Genomic DNA, 15,423 nt, shown 5'->3' with positions numbered 1-15,423 from the left:
GATTAGGAGGGTAGGGGAGGGCTTTGTATGCGTCGCAGAAGTTAGAGTAGCAATGATCCAGAATGCTGCCAGCTCGTGTTGCGCATTCAATATGCTAATAAAATGTATGGAGCCTTGTTTTCAGATTAGCCTTGTTAAAATCCCCAGCTACATTAAATGCAGCCTCAGGATATATGGTTTCCAGTTTACATAGAGTCCAGTGAAGTTCTTTCAGGGCCGTCGAGGTGTCTGCTTGGGGGGATATACACGGTTGTGATTATAATCTAAGAGAATTCTCTTGTAGACAATGCGGTCAGCATTTGATTGTAAGGAATTCTAGGTCAGGGGAACAAAAGGACTTGAGTTCCTGTATGTTGTTATGATTACACCACAAATTGTTAATCATAAGGAATACACCCCCGCTCTTCTTACCAGAGAGATGTTTGTTTCTGTCGGCGTGATGCGTGAAGAAACCGGGTGGATGTACCAACTCTGATAACATATTCCGAGTGAGCCATGTTTCCGTGAAACAGAGAATGTTACGATCTCTGATGTCTCTCTGGAAGGCAACCCTTGCTTGAATTTCGTCTACCATGTTGTCAAGAGACTGGACATTGGTAAGTAGTATACTCAGGAGCAGTGAGCGATGTACACGTCTACAGAGCCTGACCAGGAGGACGCTCCGTCTGCCCCTTCTGCGGCGCCGTTGTTTTGGGTCGGCTACTGGGATTAAATCCATTGTCCTGGGTGGTGGTCCAAACAGAGGATCCGCTTCGGGAAAGTCGTATTCCTGTTCGGAATGTTGGTAAATTGACATTGCTCTTATATCCAATAGTTATTCTCAGCTAAAGGTAATACGACTTAAGATTTCCTTGGGTAACAATGTAAGAAATAATACATAAAAAACAAAATGCTGCATAGTTTCCTAAGAACGCGAAGTGAGGTGACCATCTCTGTCGGCGCCATCTTGTAGTTCATCCACAGGAGGACAGGCAACATATGAGTAACTAGCCATTGTAGGCCATTACTCTGCCCCTTACCCTAGGGGGGGGGGGGGAATCTACCTCCTTTTTTATATATTTTTTTATTATCCTTCAAATATGCATATTGCATAAGATACATTGGAGAACTGAGGTGGTTCCCTCCAGAATCCCTTCCCTATATGTAAACTTGATTATGTTTGCCCTGGATAGAGCTCTCCTGAGGTTTGGTTTAACATGGTAGTATTTAGCTATAGTCTATGAGAGGTAGATGCAGCCTTCCAGCAATGGGAAGGCCAGCATAGGGGTTCAAGGTTTTCTTCTGGGTGTTTTGTTTTTAGCTGTTTTTTAAATGTTCTTCATATTTTATTACTCTGACCTTTCAGCACACTGGACATGTGATTGTACTACATTCATTTGTAATTACTATGTCTCTGCCTAATTCACATACTCTAGGCTCCACTTGCTTTATCAGCTGCTTTATCAGCTGGAACCGAGTGTATGCTCATCTTAAGTCTTTAAGTCCAGACATTGTTTTTCTCCAAGAGACAAATCTCTGGTCCAGCGACCATGATAAACTAAAGAGAGGATGGGTAGACCAAATATTTCACACCAACTTTGGTGCTAAGGCCAGAGGGGCAGCCATCCTTATCAGAAAAGGCACCCAGTTTGTCTCCTCCAAAGTAATTTCAGATACAAATGGCAGATATATTATAGTGATGGGAAAATTGTTTCGCAGACAGGTTGTTCTGGCTAAGATCTATGGTCCTAATTGGGATGACGCTCAATTTTTCTCAGATCCCATTGCAACACTTGCCGACCTTAACTCTCATCATTTGATACTGGGCGAAGATTTCAATTGTGTATTACATCCAAGTCTAGACAGATCCAGACTGAAGCCCAACAATATAATTTCAAAATCAGGTGCAGTAAACAGATAATTTCTAGAATCCTATAATTTTTCTGATCCATGGAGGAGGAGCAATCCCACTGCTAAACTGTACTCATTTCTTTTCTCCAGTCCACCTCTCATACTCTAGGATTTTATTTTTCCTGCTGGACAATATGATTATTCCTTTTGTAACTAATAGCCAATATCACAGTATCTTTATTTCAGACCATAGCCCTGTCCAGCTAGATATCAGCTTTCCGGACAGTACTGTGTCACAACGCGCGTGGCGACTTGACCTACAACTACTATCTTGTAGTGCCCCTGACATGTCTCATGTCAGGGGCCATGTCTCATGTCTCAAGGGGCCAGATTATTTCATACACAGCATATGACAATAAACAGCACACTAAACCTTTATCAGAGCCATCTCAACTCATTCTAGATGTGGAGAACAGATATGCCTCTTCTCTGACTCCTGAACTCTGCAAAGAGAGACTGCTACACCAATTGGAATTTGACAATCTTTCCACTAAACAAACGGAGAAGTTTCTGTATAAGTCGAGGCAGACATCTCATGAACACAGAGAAAAGGTAACAACAGAAAAAGTTATCTCACCAGCTTCGATATTCCTCTGCTAGCTGCACCTTACCTGGAATCTGTGTTGCAGCTGATTTACAGTGCCTTGCGAAAGTATTCGGCCCCCTTGAACTTTGCGACCTTTTGCCACATTTCAGGCTTCAAACATAAAGATATAAAACTATATTTTTTGTGAAGAATTAACAACAAGTGGGACACAATCATGAAGTGGAACGACATTTATTGGATATTTCAAACTTTTTTAACAAATCAAAAACTGAAAAATTGGGCGTGCAAAATTATTCAGCCCCTTTACTTTCAGTGCAGCAAACTCTCTCCAGAAGTTCAGTGAGGATCTCTGAATGATCCAATGTTGACCTAAATGACTAATGATGATAAATACAATCTACCTGTGTGTAATCAAGTCTCCGTATAAATGCACCTGCACTGTGATAGTCTCAGAGGTCCGTTAAAAGCGCAGAGAGCATCATGAAGAACAAGGAACACACCAGGCAGGTCCGAGATACTGTTGTGAAGAAGTTTAAAGCCGGATTTGGATACAAAAAGATTTCCCAAGCTTTAAACATCCCAAGGAGTACTGTGCAAGCGATAATATTGAAATGGAAGGAGTATCAGACCACTGCAAATCTACCAAGACCTGGCCGTCCCTCTAAACTTTCAGCTCATACAAGGAGAAGACTGATCAGAGATGCAGCCAAGAGGCCCATGATCACTCTGGATGAACTGCAGAGATCTACAGCTATGGTGGGAGACTCTGTCCATAGGACAACAATCAGTCATATATTGCACAAATCTGGCCTTTATGGAAGAGTGGCAAGAAGAAAGCCATTTCTTAAAGATATCCATAAAAAGTGTTGTTTAAAGTTTGCCACAAGCCACCTGGGAGACACACCAAACATGTGGAAGAAGGTGCTCTGGTCAGATGAAACCAAAATTGAACTTTTTGGCAACAATGCAAAACGTTATGTTTGGCGTAAAAGCAACACAGCTCATCACCATGAACACACCATCCCCACTGTCAAACATGGTGGTGGCAGCATCATGGTTTGGGCCTGCTTTTCTTCAGCAGGGACAGGGAAGATGGTTAAAATTGATGGGAAGATGGATGGAGCCAAATACAGGACCATTCTGGAAGAGAAGCTGATGGAGTCTGCAAAAGACCTGAGACTGGGACGGAGATTTGTCTTCCAACAAGACAATGATCCAAAACATAAAGCAAAATCTACAATGGAATGGTTCAAAAATAAACATATCCAGGTGTTAGAATGGCCAAGTCAAAGTCCAGACCTGAATCCAATCGAGAATCTGTGGAAAGAACTGAAAACTGCTGTTCACAAATGCTCTCCATCCAACCTCACTGAGCTCGAGCTGTTTTGAAAGGAGGAATGGGAAAAAATGTCAGTCTCTCGATGTGCAAAACTGATAGAGACATACCCCAAGCGACTTACAGCTGTAATCGCAGCAAAAGGTGGCGCTACAAAGTATTAACTTAAGGGGGCTGAATAATTTTGCACGCCCAATTTTTCAGTTTTTTGATTTGTTAAAAAAGTTTGAAATAGCCAATAAATGTCGTTCCACTTCATGATTGTGTCCCACTTGTTGTTGATTCTTCACAAAAAAATACAGTTTTATATCTTTATGTTTGAAGCCTGAAATGTGGCAAAAGGTCGCAAAGTTCAAGGGGGCCGAATACTTTCGCAAGGCACTGTAAATTATGCCAATCCCAAAGAAATCAAAATTCTAGTTAAGCAATTCTACTCTGCTCTTTACTTGTCAGAGGCTCTTCCTTACACATCTTGTATGCATGCATTTATAGACAATCTGGACATCCCATGTCTCAATTCAGATGAACAAATTTACATGGATGCCTCAATAAGTAAAATGGCAGCAGTTTTATGGGCGCCCAACCAATTGTGCTATTATGTGTTTTTTTTTGTTGCATTATTTGTAACTTATTTTGCATATAATGTTTCTGCAACCGTATCTTACGGCAAAAAAGAGGTTCTGGATATCAGGACAGCGATCATTCACTTCAGATTAGACAAATATTTTTTCTACAACAAAGAAGATGCACAAGACATTCTCCAAACACCCGACAGGACCGACATCCCCGTTATTTGCAAGAGGAAGCGACGCAGGTACAAAGGACCCGGAAAAGGCGAGTGGGAAAGCTGCCGTTACCGTCAATACTACTCGCCAACGTGCAATCACTGGACAATAAACTAGACGAGGTACGATCTCGAATATCCTACCAACGGGACATCAAAAACTGTAATATCCTATGTTTCACGGTATCGTGGCTGAATGACGACATGGATATTCAGCTAGCGGGATATACGCTGCATCGGCAAGATAGAACAGCACAGTAAGACGAAGGGGGTCTGTTCATATTTGTAAACAACAGCTGGTGCACGAAATCTGAGGAAGTCTGTAGATTTTGCTCACCTGAAGTAGAGTATATTGTGATAAATTGCAGCCCACACTACTTGCCTAGAGATTTTTCAGCTATACTTTTTGTGGCTGTTTATTTACCACCACAGACAGATGCTGGCACTAAGACCGCACTCAGTCAGCTGTATAAGGAAATAAGCAAACAGGAAACCACTCACCCAGAGGCAGTGCTTCTGGTGGCCGGAGACTTTAATGCAGGGAAACCTAAATCAGTTCTACCAAATTTCTATCAACATGTTAAATGTGCAACCAGAGTGAAAACAATTCTAGACCACCTGTACTCCACACACAGAGATGCGTACAAAGTTCTCCCTCGCCCTCCATTTGGTAGATCCGACCACAACTATATCTTCATGATTCCTGCTTACAAGCAAAAATTAAAGCAGGAAGCACCAGTGACTCGGTCTATAAAAAAGTGGTCAGATGAAGCAGATGCTAAACTAAAGGACTGTTTTGCTATCACAGACTGGAACATGTTCCGGGATTCTTCCGATGGCATTGAGGAGTACACCACATCAGTCACTGGCTTTATCAATAAGTGCATCGAGGACGTCGTCCCCACAGTGCATACCCCATCCAGAAGCCATGGATTACTGGCAACATTCGCACTGAGCTAAAGGGTAGAGCTGCAGCTTTCAAGGTGCGGGATTCTAACCCGGAAGCTTTCAAGAAATTCTACTATGCCCTGCGATGAACCATCAAAAAGGTAAAGCGTCAATACAGGGCTAAGATTGAATCATACTACACCGGCTCCGACGCTCATCTTATGTGGCAGGGCTTGCAAACTTTTACAGACTACAAAGGAAAGCACAGCTGCGAGCTGCCCAGTGACACGAGCAGACCAGACGAGCTAAATCACTTCTATGCTCGCTTCGAGGCAAGCAACAGTGAGGCATGCATGAGAGCATCAGCTGTTCTGGACGACTGTGTGATCACGCTCTCCATAGCCGACGTGAGTAAGACCTTTAACCAGGTCAACATACACAAGGCTGTGAGACAGCCTATAGGGAGGTCAGAGACCTGGCTGTGTGGTGCCAGAATAACAACCTATCCCTCAACGTAACCAAGACAAAGGAGATGATTGGGGACTACAGGAAAAGGGGGACCGAGTACGCCCCCATTCTCATCGACAGGGCTGTAGTGGAGCAGGTTGAGAGCTTCAAGTTCCTCAGTGTCCACATCAACAACAAACTGTCATGGTCCAAACACACCAAGACAGTTGTGAAGAGGGCAGGACAAAACCTATTCCCCCTCAGGAAACTAAAAAGATTTGGCATGGGTCCTGAGATCCTCAAAAGGTTCTATAGCTGCAACATCAAAAGCACTGATTGCATCACTGCCTGGTACAGCAATTGCTCGGCCTCTGACCGCAAGGCACTACAGAGGGTGGTGCGTGCGGCCCAGTACATCACTGGGGCTAAGCTGCCTGCCATCCAGGATCTCTACACCAGGCGGTGTCAGAGGAAGGCCCTAAAAATTGTCAAAAACCCCAGCCACCCTAGTCATAGACTTTTCTCTCTACTACCGTAGGGCAAGTGGTACCGGAGTGCCAAGTCTAGGACAAAAAGGCTTCGCAACAATTTTTACCCCCAAGCCATAAGACTCCTGAACAGGTAATCAAATTGCTACCCAGACTGTTTGCATTGTGTGCCCCCCCCAACCCCTCTTTTTACACTGCTGCTACTCTCTGTTTATCATATGTGCATAGTCACTTTAACTATACATTCATGTACATACCACCTTAATTGGGCCGACCAACCAGTGCACCCGCACATTGGCTATCCGGGCTACCTGCATTGTGTCCCGCCACCCACCACCCGCCAACCCTTCTTTTACACTACTGCTACTCTCTGTTCATCATACAGTGCCTTGCGAAAGTATTCGGCCCCCTTGAACTTTGCGACCTTTTGCCACATTTCAGGCTTCAAACATAAAGATATAAAACTGTATTTTTTTGTGAAGAATCAACAACAAGTGGGACACAATCATGAAGTGGAACGACATTTATTGGATATTTCAAACTTTTTAACAAAACAAAAACTGAAAAATTGGGCGTGCAAAATTATTCAGCCCCTTTACTTTCAGTGCAGCAAACTCTCTCCAGAAGTTCAGTGAGGATCTCTGAATGATCCAATGTTGACCTAAATGACTAATGATGATAAATACAATCCACCTGTGTGTAATCAAGTCTCCGTATAAATGCACCTGCACTGTGATAGTCTCAGAGGTCCGTTAAAAGCGCAGAGAGCATCATGAAGAACAAGGAACACACCAGGCAGGTCCGAGATACTGTTGTGAAGAAGTTTAAAGCCGGATTTGGATACAAAAATATTTCCCAAGCTTTAAACATCCCAAGGAGCACTGTGCAAGCGATAATATTGAAATGGAAGGAGTATCAGACCACTGCAAATCTACCAAGACCTGGCCGTCCCTCTAAACTTTCAGCTCATACAAGGAGAAGACTGATCAGAGATGCAGCCAAGAGGCCCATGATCACTCTGGATGAACTGCAGAGATCTACAGCTGAGGTGGGAGACTCTGTCCATAGGACAACAATCAGTCGTATATTGCACAAATCTGGCCTTTATGGAAGAGTGGCAAGAAGAAAGCCATTTCTTAAAGATATCCATAAAAAGTGTCGTTTAAAGTTTGCCACAAGCCACCTGGGAGACACACCAAACATGTGGAAGAAGGTGCTCTGGTCAGATGAAACCAAAATTGAACTTTTTGGCAACAATGCAAAACGTTATGTTTGGCGTAAAAGCAACACAGCTCATCACCATGAACACACCATCCCCACTGTCAAACATGGTGGTGGCAGCATCATGGTTTGGGCCTGCTTTTCTTCAGCAGGGACAGGGAAGATGGTTAAAATTGATGGGAAGATGGATGGAGCCAAATACAGGACCATTCTGGAAGAGAACCTGATGGAGTCTGCAAAAGACCTGAGACTGGGACGGAGATTTGTCTTCCAACAAGACAATGATCCAAAACATAAAGCAAAATCTACAATGGAATGGTTCAAAAATAAACATATCCAGGTGTTAGAATGGCCAAGTCAAAGTCCAGACCTGAATCCAATCGAGAATCTGTGGAAAGAACTGAAAACCGCTGTTCACAAATGCTCTCCATCCAACCTCACTGAGCTCGAGCTGTTTTGCAAGGAGGAATGGGAAAAAATGTCAGTCTCTCGATGTGCAAAACTGATAGAGACATACCCCAAGCGACTTACAGCTGTAATCGCAGCAAAAGGTGGCGCTACAAAGTATTAACTTAAGGGGGCTGAATAATTTTGCACGTCCAATTTTTCAGTTTTTGATTTGTTAAAAAAGTTTGTAATATCCAATAAATGTCATTCCACTTTATGATTGTGTCCCACTTGTTGTTGATTCTTCACAAAAAAATACAGTTTTATATCTTTATGTTTGAAGCCTGAAATGTGGCAAAAGGTCGCAAAGTTCAAGGGGGCCGAATACTTTCGCAAGGCACTGTATATGCATAGTCACTTTAACCATATCTACATGTACATACTACCTCAATCAGCCTGACTAACCGGTGTCTGTATGTAGCCTCGCTACTTTTATAGCCTCACTACTGTATATAGCCTGTTTTTTTACTGTTATTTTATTTCTTTACTTACCTATTGTTCACCTAACACCTTTTTTGCACTATTGGTTAGAGTCTGTAAGTAAGTATTTCACTGTAAGGTCTACCTGTTGTATTCGGCGCACGTGACAAATAAACTTTGATTTGAAGTGATGATGACGCAACTCTGGCAATCCAGTCCATGCATCCTGGGCCTGACGACTTCCCTATTGAATTTTATAAAGCATTCTCCTCTAAACTATCCCCTATCCTCAGCTCAATGTACAATGAAATCCATTCTTCTCAGAAACTGCCCCATAGACCTACCCAGGTGACTATTTCGGTTTTGCTTAAAAAGGACAAGAATCCCCTAGACTGTGGCTCATACCACCCTATAAGCCTTTTGTGTTGCGATTATGAAATTCTCACTAAGGTCCTATAGCGCCACTTAGAGACAGTGATGAGTAATATAATTAAGTCTGACCAAACTGGATTTATCTCAGGTAGGCAGTCTCTCAATAATATGCACCGGCTATTTAATGTTTTTTATTCTGCCCACTCAACTCGACCAGAGGTCGTCATCTGATGCTGAGAGTCATCTGATGCTGAGAAGGCTTCCGACCGGGTTGAGTGGGAATATCTATTTACAGTACTAGAGAGATTTGGGTTTGGCCCGTCATTCCTTTCCTGGATGAAGATTTTGTACTTGTTCCCGGTGGCTTCTGTTCACACCAACAATGTTACCTCCAGCTACCTCCCTCTCCACAGGGGGACAGGCAGGGTTGCTGTTTATCCCCTTGCCATGGCAGCAGCTACTCTTCCTGGGGTCCAAACATATTAAAGCACTTACATTGCAACCTAACAAAATATGTGCTCCCCATTAATCAGTTAGCAGAAGGTATTGGGTTTGCTAATTTCCCATTTAAGGTGGAGCATCAGGTCTTTATTTATTTGGGGATAAAGGTTATACGCTCATTTAAGGCTCTGTTTAAACAACTTCAAAACATTCCTGGATCGCACTAAGCAGGATTTCATAAGGTGGTCGTCTCTTCCCATTTCATTAGCAGGTCGCATTAATTCTGTTAAGATGACTGTACTGCCTAGGTTTTTGTACTTATTCCAAATGATTCCCATTTTTCTGCCAAAGTCGATGTTCAAACAACTGGACAGCTACATTTTCAACTTCATTTGGAGTAAGTCAAATCCACGAATGAGAAAGGTATATCTAGAGAGACCTAAGCCTGCAGGCGGGCAGAGTCTTCCCAATTTTTTACACTACTACTGGTCAGCTGTAATGATGTGCGCTGAGATTTGGGAAGCAAGTTCAGGGAGTGATTGTTTTAATAAATGAACACAACATAATACAAAACAAGAAACACAAACATGAAACAGAAACAATAACACCTGGGGAAGGAACCAAAGGGAGTGACATGTATACGGGAGGTAATCAGGGAAGTGATGGAGTCCAGGGGAGTCTGATGACGCACAGGTGCTCGTAAACGATGGTGACAGGTGTACGCCATAATGAGCAGCCTTGTGACCTAGAAACTCAGCAAAAAAAGAAACGTCCCTTTTTCAGGACTCTGTCTTTCAAAGATAATTTGTAAAGATCCAAATAACTTCACAGATCTTCATTGTAATGGGTTTGAACACTGTTTACCATGCTAGTTCAATGAACCATAAACAATTAATGAACATGCACCTGTGGAATGATTGTTAAGACACTAACAGCTTACAGATGGTAGGCAATTAAGGTCACAGTTATGAAAACTTAGGACACTAAAGAGGCTTTTCTACTGAGTCTGAAAAACACCAAAAGAAAAATGCCCAAGGTCCCTGCTCATCTGCGTAAATGTGCCTTAGGCATGCTGCAAGGAGGCATGAGGACTGCAGATGTGGCCAGGGCAATAAATTGCAATGTCCGTACTGTGAGACGCCTAAGACGGTGCTACAGGGAGACAGGACGGACAGCTGATCGTCCTCGTAGTGGCAGACCATGTGTAACAACACCTGCACAAGATCGGTACATCCGAACATCACACCTGCGGGACAGGTACAGGATGGCAACAACAACACCTTGAGTTATACCAGGAACGCACAATCCCTCCATCAGTGCTCAGACTGTCCATAATAGGCTGAGAGAGGCTGGACTGAGGGCTTGTAGGCCTGTTGTAAGGCAGGTCCTCACCAGACATCACCGGCAACAACGTCGCCTATGGGCACAAACTGTGCTCTTCTTGCCTATGGGCACAAAAGTGCTCTTCACTGACGAGTCGTGGTTTTGGGGTGATGGTTGGATTCGGGTTTATCGTCGGAGGAATGAGTGTTACACCGAGGCCTGTACTCTGGAGCGGGATAGATTTGGAGGTGGAGGTGGAGGGAAATTGGGGAGAAAAAGGGGGTAAAATAAAAAAAATACAAAAAGTATGATTCTCAATCAGAGACAACTAATGACAACTGCCTCTGATTGAGAACCATACTAGGCCGAACCATAGAAATACCCAAATCATAGAAAAACAAACATAGACTGCCCACCCCAACTCACGCCCTGACCATACTAAATAATGACAAAACAAAGGAAATAAAGGTCAGAACGTGACAGTGGCGAGGTGGAATAGCCCGCATTGGGCTATGCAGGCGAACCGGTGACACCGTGCGCAAGGCTGGTGCCATGTAAGCCGGCCCAAGGAGACGCACTGGAGACCAGATGCGTAGAGCCGGCTTCATGGCACTTGGCTCGATGCCCACTTTAGCCCGGCTGATACGCGGAGCTGGAATGTACCGCACCGGGCTATGCACCCGCACTGGGGACACCGTGCTCTTCACAGCATAACACGGTGCCTGCCCGGTCTCTCTCGCCCCCCGGTAAGCACAGGAAGTTGGCTCAGGTCTCCTACCTGGCTTCGCCATAGTTCCTGTGTGCCCCCCCCAATACATTTTTGGGGCTGCCACTCGGGCTTACTTGCCAGCCGTGTTCCCTCATATCGCCGGCTCCTCTCTCCGGCTGCCTCCACCTGTTCCCATGGAAGGCGATCCTTTCCCGGCAGGATCTCCTCCCATGTGTAGCAACCCTTGCCGTCCAATACATCGTCCCATATCCATTCCTCTTTGCGCCGCTGTTGCCTGTTACCACGCCGCTTGGTCCTGTTGTCGTGGGTGATTTTGTAACGGTTTTCTTGACTTGAAGGAGTGGCGGACCAAAATGCAGTGTGGTTTCTATTCATGGTTCTTTAATAAAGACTCTACACATGAACAGACTAACAAAACAAGAAATGTGAAAAACCAAAACAGCCCTATCTGGTGCAAACACAGAGACAGGAACAATCACCCACAAACACACAGTGAAACCCAGGCTACCTAAGTATGATTCTCAATCAGAGACAACTAATGACACCTGCCTCTGATTGAGAACCATACTAGGCCGAACCATAGAAATACCCAAATCATAGAAAAACAAACATAGACTGCCCACCCCAACTCACGCCCTGACCATACTAAATAATGACAAAACAAAGGAAATAAAGGTCTAGTGTTTCTGCTGGTCCTGGCATGGTTTGGAGGCCTGTTCAGAAATCTTGTGCTCATGAATGTGCGGTGTCAAAGGTCACTTTGATAATGAATAAAGTTGACTTCATAGCTTTTATTGGTAAGGTTATCAATACGACTTGGGTTGTGGAAAGCAGAAATGCCAGGTTGAAGATTATTGTGGAGACTGCAAAATAGATATTCGGGGTAACAGATGTTGCTGTTGAAATCGTTGTTGTCATACTGAACAATCCCAAGGGTGGAGTGTTTCAGTATGATATAGATCAAGTTTAGGGGGGTTGGGGAGGGGTTTTGGGGGGAGTGGGAGTGTTTGGTAGAAGTTAGTAGGGATTTAAATTATTTTAATTCATGGTAGTACAGAATTGGGCAGATCATGATTGATCGTACATTCCAGCACAGTAGGTAGCGGCATGCACCTAAACGATTGTTTGCGGACCGCCATGATATCATAGAAGAAGATGATGAAGAAGAAGACTACATGGATTGCATGTGTGTGTCATTCGGTCTGTGTGGGAACAGAGTTGCTAAAGCCTGAAATATTTGTTTGTTACATTTCAGTGGCATTGCCCAAATGACATGTCTGTGTGCTCTGAGGTTACAAAATAGAAGAAAGCTGTAAAGAAAGTAGTTTTGAATAGTTAGGGTCCATAGCATGGACAATATTATAACCAAGAAAACAACCTGGTCACAAACAGTGGTTTTGTGTTGTGAAGTATAATACAAACTGCCTCAGTAAAAATTCAGCCATGGAGGATAACAAACGATGTGGCTTTGTCCACATAGATATAAAGCAGTATGGATCCGATTGAAGGGAAAGGTCGTAATTGTGTAATTTATCAGTTATATCATCATGACTCATGTAGCTACAGCATGTTCCGTTTATTCTCTGTTACAGATAGCCTGCATCTTTGTGGGACCCTCAAGCATTTGGATGAATGTAAATACAACATTCCCCCTCTGGAGAAGAGAGATGATCTTCACAACATGGAATCAAAGACTGTACCATTGTGATTGCACCCGCAGGTGAGACAGTAGCCGTATACCGGTACATACAGTATAATCTTGCAAGCTGGCACATTTGTGGCTCTATATTGATCTCTTTCACTGTGGTCAATTAAGAAGATCTGCTCTAACTTGCAGTTACCTTCCTTTAAATGGATTAGATAATTACTTTATGCATGATCACATCTCTGACACACACACGCATGCATACACACACACACGTATATATACACACAAACTGTGTGTTTCCTTTCTGAAATTGTTTGCGTATTTCTCTTAACATCTCTTAATTCTTATCCACTGACTGTCTACTTGGATCATCGATCTCCTCTGTCCCTCCATCTCTCTCCGCTTCCTCCACCACATTGCTGGCTGGTCAGATTAGATACTTGGAGAGGACCAAGATTCTCCTATCCGTCCTGCAGGACTTTGTGTCTCTATTCTGCCTCGATGTGTGAAGTTTAAAAGACTGTCTTTGGGGAAAAGGTTGGCTCAATTAAAACATGTGATATATTTGCAAAGAGCCACAACTGCCCCTTAGACTTTTTAATGTGATCTCTTCACAAAGCTGATATTGCTAATTGTTACATGCAATGTGTCACTGTCCTACCTAGTGTCAATGTGATAACAATAATAAATAGGCTATAGCAGTATACTGTATACAGTTGAAACAGTGCTTGTGGGATCTAATGTTAACATACAATATTTTATTTTTTTGTTTTTTTTTAATTCATGTATTTTAAAACATGGAGGCAAGAGGAAGACAATGCTCAGGGCACAAGTAAAGATACAAAAAGAGGGACTCCTGTTCGCCTCTAGAGACTATGTCTAAGGATCATTGAGCCCCAAAAAAACCTAGGCTGATGTCTCCCAAACATCAGCACCCTTACCAGTTACCAGAATGGGAATAATTTTGTATCGTGTATACATTATGCAATACATCTGTCTAACATCAACCTGTACGTTTTGCAAGCCTTATGCAAAACGGACTTGAGTTGCTGCTCGAAATACCATCCAGATCCAAACCCTAAACCTTTGATCTCAACTGTAAATAATGATAATAACTGGATAATAACTAAATGAAAACTAGAGTTGTGACTTGTGAGAAGACCCCTGACAAATGGTTTTCATTTAATATATTTATATTAAGTCTATGTACTTCTCGATTAAAATACTTAAATATAACCAATCTCTGTTTTTCGTTATCTCAGATTACAAACTTCCCTAATGTTGTAAAGGTGCACTATCTTTCAGCCAAGAGCCTTAAAAAATGCTCAGGAGGTGGCGCCCTCGTACTTTTAAAAGTAAGGCGATTGACCACCTATCTTTACACATATTAATTAATAATTGTTTCTTAATTTGAGTGTCATCAGTGGATAATGTTGAATTGTGTAGTGTAAACAGTGCTGCATTTCACACCTAAAGGCTTTTTGCTTTGAATATTGTGTCAGATTATCATAATTTACCTACATTGTCACCGCAATCAGAAAATGTACAAATGTAACCATGAGTATTAAACAAACTATGACGATACATACATACAATCTTAGTATTGATAATAAATTATATTTTGGGGGTTCAATTTGTTGACGTGTTTATTGTAGGCTAAAGCGCAATGTATGCTGGGAACAGTAACTGTTGGCCTAAGAAACATGGCGTCTCACCGACAGCTGTGGGGTTTCCATTATCTGTCCGGCCACTAATAATCAGTTGTTGGACCACCATCGGAGCCGTTTTTCCTGCATTCTTATCGTGTTTTGGTTATGCTCAGACTTCGTGTTCAGCTGGAGAAGGCAGGCAATTACTAAACTATGCTCTAAATATTACGGTTTAGAGACAGTGTCACGCCCACTGCTCTGTAAAGACAGTACGATATGCTCAATGGTACAGTTGGTAGCGGAAGAAAGAACCTGCCCCACACAGTGCGATCAGCTGGCCGACCTATGTTCGCTAGCAAGCCTCGATAGCTAGCACCCGTAGCAGCAAAGTGGTACCCACAAATATTTGGTAGTACGATTGGCGTTACCAAGCTAGCTAGCTGGGTCGGAGTAGGTCTGAGTTTCTCATCTGACTGACAGCATGTCTGTCGGGTAGTGTTGTTGTCATTTCGGATTGGATTTGTTTTAATGTTCGACCTTTCTGGCATTTTTCTCGGAGGAGAGAGAGATGGGCTCCGGGGCCGTGGATTCGTCCCAGTGGTTGTCAGTGAAGGAAGAGACTATTTTCCTTCACGATGGACTGATTCGGGTCACGGATCTGGCTGAACTTCCCAGTGAAATCGGTGTGTCTGAGCAGGGGGACACTGAGCAGGAGGTGAGTACTGTTAGTCTGCATCTCAACGGTTGCATTTTGATTTTTTTCTTGGAGGAAGCGAACACAGCTAACGTTAG

At 43.2% G+C, this 15,423-nt stretch overlaps 1 protein-coding gene across 2 annotated transcripts in view; it reads left to right on the top strand.

Moving 5' to 3' along the window:
• Window positions 1-14,704: 14,704 nt before the first annotated feature.
• LOC139389321 (probable E3 ubiquitin-protein ligase HECTD4) overlaps window positions 14,705-15,423 on the top strand; it is a 70,288-nt gene continuing 69,569 nt past the window's right edge. For both annotated transcript variants that reach the window (XM_071135987.1, XM_071135985.1), the window contains exon 1: window positions 14,705-15,346. In XM_071135987.1, coding sequence (XP_070992088.1) covers window positions 15,200-15,346 — 147 coding nt within the window. In that variant the 5' untranslated portion in view covers window positions 14,705-15,199. The remainder of the gene's footprint in view (window positions 15,347-15,423) is intronic.

Source organism: Oncorhynchus clarkii, chromosome 30, assembly GCF_045791955.1.
Source record: "Oncorhynchus clarkii lewisi isolate Uvic-CL-2024 chromosome 30, UVic_Ocla_1.0, whole genome shotgun sequence".
Lineage (NCBI taxonomy): Eukaryota > Metazoa > Chordata > Actinopteri > Salmoniformes > Salmonidae > Oncorhynchus > Oncorhynchus clarkii.
This window is presented reverse-complemented; position numbering and strand designations above follow the sequence as displayed.